Source organism: Hyperolius riggenbachi, chromosome 6 (genome assembly GCF_040937935.1).
Source record: "Hyperolius riggenbachi isolate aHypRig1 chromosome 6, aHypRig1.pri, whole genome shotgun sequence".
Lineage (NCBI taxonomy): Eukaryota > Metazoa > Chordata > Amphibia > Anura > Hyperoliidae > Hyperolius > Hyperolius riggenbachi.
In genome coordinates, this window is record NC_090651.1 from 294525676 (window position 1) to 294531824 (window position 6149).

Sequence of the window (6149 nt, forward strand, 5' to 3'; positions counted from 1 at the left end):
TCAGATGATGTCTACTCCAGTGGTCCTCAAACTAAGGCCTGCGGGCCGAAGTGCAGCCCCCGAGGCTTTTTTTATCGTCCCTCCACACACACACATAATATATTACTTATAGATGTGGCAGCAGTGCTGACACCACATTTCCACATGGAAGCCAGCAAGAAGTAATTTGCTGGCTTCCAATCCAATTCCACATTAGGTGGCACTGCTGTCCAACTGTATGGCAGGTTGTTACCTGTGTATGCTTCACTGTCTGGGGCGCAAAAAACATTGTGGTAGTGGAGGTGGTGTAGTGGTTATAGGGAATATAAAAGCATCGTGTGCATGTGTGTAGGGGTGGATAATTTACAGTCATTGCAATTACTGGGGAAAGGGGTTGGTATTTTTTTTTGGGGGGGGGCTTTTGAAAATAAAGTATGTATTTTGAACACTGATTGCTTTGTGTGTCACGGATTGTGTTTCAGGCGCTGTTTACACTACCCAGGTTCAATGTAATGTTTTTGTACATCATTTTATGTACACTCCGGCCCCCGAGCAATCTAAAGTATGCTGGCCCGGCCCTTGACTAAAAAAAAAAAAAAAAAAAAAAAAAAAAGTTTGTGGACCCCTGGTCTACTCTATACAAAAGCTACACCCTTAATGCAAGTAAACTAGGTACAGGTGGTAACAGACTATATTTAACAGCTTACAGTTTCGTGTTTAACAATATCCTGGACGACAGTATCTGGATTGAAGTTCCCCCTTAAACATTTATCCAGCTGCTAGAAGACAAAAGCAAGACTGGGATGTCAGCCAAGTAAAACTGCGGAACCTTAACAACAACTTGACCTACAGGAATAAATCATTATTAAAGAATGCTGATGTCCTATGGGCAATTCCCTCTAAGTGTTACCGAATTCACACATTCAAAATGAATTTCTCAAAACATCAGTTCTTCAGTCTCCCTCATTTACGTGTGCGGGTTAAAGAGGAAAGGAACAGTGGTATGGCACGTCTTACTTACCTTACCGGTTAATAAAAACTGGCCATTGCCGTGTACAGAACTGCAGCCTACAGACTAACACTTCTACATATAATTATTATTTAATAACTGTATTGATCTGAAATTCTGCAGTACCACAATGCTTTAGACCAGCGTTCCCCAACTGTCCTCAAGGCCCGCCAACACCGCATGTTTTTGTATAAATCCAGAGGTAATTAATCAGCTCTGCTGCAATACTAATTAACCCACCTGTGATTAGTTTCCAACAAAGCGTACTGTTGGTGGGTCTTGAGGACAGGGTTGGGGAACTCTACTTTAGACAAATATTTCCTACTTTGAGTTCAGGTCCTCTTTACAGTACACCTGAATTTAAGAAAATCGTACGTTCCTCAGTAGTTGGTAGGTAGCCTCTGAAGTACAGAAGTTTCCTTAATCCTCCCGCAGCCCACTGATCCAGCACCGGGACCCTCTGTTCTAATGTGACAAGTTTAATGTTTTGGGTTTTTTCGGCCATGCTCCCAAGTTGCGCCAAGTTGAATAGGTTTAGAGGGTCCCTGCACTAGATTGGGTGGCTCCAAGAGGACCATTAAGGAGGTGACTTTCTTTTTTTGATTCATACGAGCTGAGAATATAAAGAAAATAATAAAATGAGTTACACTGAATTGCACTGCTCTCCTTACCCATATCACTGGAGATTGCAACTTCTTGAATTAGGCACTTAATAGCCGTTGCCCACTTCTCAGCAATGGCTTGGTTCTTTTCATACTCTGAGGATTCGTCCACTCTAAATGTACGGACCGACCTTTGGCGCGTACGTGTTGAGCCTACGGCTACCTTCTTCTTTTTCATTGGATACGAATAAATAGAAAAATAGGCATGACAGTCGTTCACACCACGACTCCGGAGAGTGTGGCATCCCACCATATCGGTAATGGGTAGCACAGTCCGCTGGTCATCTTCTGGCTTGGGCACCAGCCTCTGGATGTGGAGTCCTGTTTGGGTTAGACTGAGAGCATAGCGGATACCTTTGGATGGGTAGACTCCAAACTCTCCATGGAGCAGGGTCTCTGAAGCCTGCCGATAGGTCTTAGACATTTTATTTTCGGTGGTGTGGACCTCACCATTCAATGAGTCACAGTAGGACAGACAATTCGGTCCAATAATGCATAAAGGCAAGCAGGAGGTCAAGATCAAGTACAAGGAAAAGCAGAGCAAAACCTGAAATTTGTCTCCATTATTCAGTCAAATAAGGCAAACATGGATAGGCAAAGCTGCCTCATAAAAATATTGCATATTCCAAGTTTTTGTATTGTCCGTTTATTATTCCAGAAGTGAATACATGTCACAATGGCTTTTCCTCTTATAATTCCAGGATTTAACTTTCATCCAGTAACTTCTACCCAGTTTAATAAAATATCTTCTTCCTGAGGGCGAGAATAACGAACATAGATGAAATAATAACAGTGCCAAGTTTTACTGCCAAAGTAAAATTCCTGCATTTTTTTCCTGTAGTCTTGGGTGGAGTAGGGAACAGTCAGGACATGTGGGGTTGGTTTTTCTCTCTATGCCCCCATTTGGGATATTTCCCTTCCCTGTCTGATGTCATGGGTGACAGGGAGAGGGGCAATCCCTCCAGCTGGGCACACAGCAACAGATATACAATACTGGTCTGGGAAATAATTAAAACATATGTCACACTGTATTGCTGTCTGTGTCTCACTGTTGGAACACAACTCAAAAGTTTGAACTCTGGGGAAGAGTTGGTTACAATCGTTATAAGGTTTCTATTTTTGCCTTGACAAATATTAGAACTTTCGCTCTTCAGGACTGGGACAGAAATGTTTTAAACAAACTAAAAAAGCTTTTCTGCTATATTTAGGAATAGGGATGACCCAGGAAGAAGTAGCCTATCAAACTCTGTAGGGGTCGATGGCCCAAAAGACATTGCAACACTTTAGAGACTCAGAGTGGTGAGGAGAAGGAAGTGGGGTCTCAAGGGACCAAAGCATTACTTTATGTAGCTTAATTATCCCATGATTATTAAGCTACATGAAGTAATGCTTGGGTCCCTTGAGACCCCTCACCACTGAGTCTCCAAAGTGTTTTGGTGTCTTTTGGACCATTGACCCTTACAGAGTTTGATAGGCTAACTTTAATTAATTGTTGGTATTGCTCTACACTGCGTGGGGCCATCTTTCGCACATGCTATCTAGTCACACGTGTGTCATACAATTAGCATCACCACCAATTACAGCAGGGTTGGGTGGTGGGGGGTAGTGTGGGACGGACCCGGACACACACACACACGGACACACACACGGACACACACACGGACACACACACGGACACACACACGGACACACACACGGACACACACACGGACACACACACACCTTGGAAATTATGATTATAGATGACAGGGTGTGGTAACAGCAGGCTCAAATATAACACCAAGAGAGCAGTTCCAGCATAGTTAAGGGGCAACTGAAGTGACAGAGATATTGAGGCTGCCATATTTATTTACTTTTGAACAATACCAGTTGCCTGGCAGCCCTGCTGATCTATTTGACTGCAGTAGTGTCTGGATAACACCAGAAACAAGCTTAAGGCTAATCTTGTCAGATCTGACAAAAACATCAGAAACACCTGATCTGCTCTATGCTTGTTCAGAGTCTATGGCTAAAAGTAATAGAGGCAGAGGATCAGCAGGGCTGCCAGGCAACTGGTACTGTTTAAAAGGAAATAAATATGTCAGCCTCCATATCAGTCTCGCTTCAATTGTCCTTTACAAAAAAAAAAAAAAACAAAAAAAAAACAAAAAAAAAAAAAAAAAAAAAACACACAGCAAAAATTACCTAGGGGAAAGGAGTGAGTGGAAACATATTATGGTGTCACTTCAATATGCTAGATAAACATTTCATTTATTTAAAGTAGGTGTTCAGTAAAGGTTTGCCGTGTGTGGATAATCTGCAGGTCTGCTTTCTGGAATGTAATGTAAACTATGTATTAGAGACAGAGCAAATATTAGGCAAATGCAATATAATCCAACCTTCGCCCTTTCATTTATCACGTCTGTGTTAGTGTAATAGGATAACAATTATCAGCTCATGTGCCCAACATACACACAGCATGACGAGCGGAACAGGAAGGTCAAAGTCTAGCTCACCAGTCAATGGAAAGTAATCCTTAGGATTTCCATCCAGGCGATGCAAGAAATGAAGCTTTCACTGCATCTAACTTTTTCGTTCCCTATATGCTAACTCTGCTAAATCTTCCATTTGTAGAAAGTTCCATGATTTTAACATCAAACCATAAAACAGTGTTCACACTCAGCAGCCTGACTAAAGCTGGGGTTGGGGAATAGACAACATGCAGCTGACTATGGAGTGGCTTCTGGCAGACTGGGTGAGTAATGTTATTAGATACACAACACTTTTCCATATAATAGATGGGTTGAACTGGTAATATCCAGCATGTGTTCAATTTGCTCCCAATCGATAAAGGCATCGATTTTTAAACCACTAGGGCACAAAAACTGATCCCAGTATTGAATGGGATCACATTGGGCATATTGGAAATTGTTGGTTCGACCTGTCAATCTGACGGGAAATTGATTGGTGTGTACCTAGCATAACAGAACGATGTGCTTGGGCATTTTCTGTACAATCAATAGATTTTCAGCTAAGGTGGTGTGTATTTGAAAGTCATGATATTAAATTAAAGTGGACCTGAACGCTTGCACAGGACAAAAGGAAAACAGAGAAATACATGCTGTATGTTTAGCCTGTCTTATGCTCTCTGTTAGATTTACCTGCCAGATAGAAATCACAAGTTGTAATTTCATCACTCAGGTGTGGCGTGTTTTGAAGGGTTCAGGCATGGCTCGTGTCATGGGTGCCACAGCACCATAGGCTCCATGCCTGCCCCTCTTGTGCCGCCACCACTGCCTCCCATGTCACAGCGCCCCTACTCAGACCTCAGATCAGCGCTGCCCTGCTCTGCTATCTCCCATCCCCTCTGCCTCCATGTCACAGCGCCCCTACTCAGACCTCAGATCAGCGATGCCTGGCTCTGCTATCTCCCATCCCCGCTGCCTCCATGTCGCAGCGCCCCTACTCAGACCTCAGATCAGCGCTGCCCTGCTCTGCTATCTCCCATCCCCGCTGCCTCCATGTCGCAGCGCCCCTACTCAGACCTCAGATCAGCGCTGCCTGGCTCTGCTATCTCCCATCCCCGCTGCCTCCATGTCACAGCACCCCTACTCAGACCTCAGATCAGCGCTGCCTGGCTCTGCTATCTTCCATCCCCGCTGCCTCCATGTCACAGCACCCCTACTCAGTCAGACCTCACTCAGATCAGCGCTGCCCGGGTCTGCTCTCTCCCGTCCCCGCTGCCTCCTCCATGTCACAGTGCCTTCACTCAGACCTCTGATCAGTGGCGACTGAAGTGAGAAAAGGGTGCAGGGTACCCCGCAGACACAGAGCGCTGCACATGCGGACGTAACGTCATTAGACATGCATCATTGTGATGTGCAGCCCTGTGGGTACCATGAGCCCTCTCCTCAGTTCGTTCGCCGTTGATCTGAGGTCTAAGTGGAGGCATTGGAAGAAGGCAACATGGATGGGAGAAAGCAGAGCGAGGCAGCACTGATCTAAGGTCTGCAGCTGGCTGGGAGTCACCTGCAACTACCTAAACTGGGGGGCGGGACACCCTGGGGTAGGTTACCTGACACTTCCAAAACCTGTGAGGAGGCACTTATCACTACCTAAACCGGGGGGGGGGGGGGACAAGCTTACACTTAAGGTGGCCATACACCATACAATTTTCATGCAATCTGGCTGTACAATCAATCACCAAGTGCTGCTATGTTACATGGATGTTGGTAAGATTGTATACAAATTGTACAGTCAGATTGCATGAAAATTGTATGGTGTGTGGCCACCTTAATGGTAGCCATACATGGTACAATTTTTTCATACAATCTTACCATTTCTATGTAGTATAAGGGTAAATTAAGCGAATATACTGAAAGGATAATTTAGGCAGTTCCCTTATATAACATAGAAATGGTAAGATTGTATGAAAAAAATTGTACCATGTATGGCCACCATTAGACCACCTGTCACTACCTAAATTGGGGTGGGGGGTGGGGCTATTTACTCTGGGGCAC

At 44.4% G+C, this 6149-nt stretch overlaps 1 protein-coding gene across 4 annotated transcripts in view; it reads right to left on the bottom strand.

Moving 5' to 3' along the window:
- Nucleotides 1–6149, bottom strand: part of SPHK2 (sphingosine kinase 2) — a 71800-nt gene that overhangs the window by 42332 nt on the left and 23319 nt on the right. For all 4 annotated transcript variants that reach the window (XM_068241082.1, XM_068241083.1, XM_068241080.1 and 1 more), the window contains one exon: nucleotides 1660–2403. In XM_068241082.1, the coding sequence (XP_068097183.1) occupies nucleotides 1660–2074 (415 nt within the window). In that variant the 5' untranslated portion in view covers nucleotides 2075–2403. The remainder of the gene's footprint in view (nucleotides 1–1659; nucleotides 2404–6149) is intronic.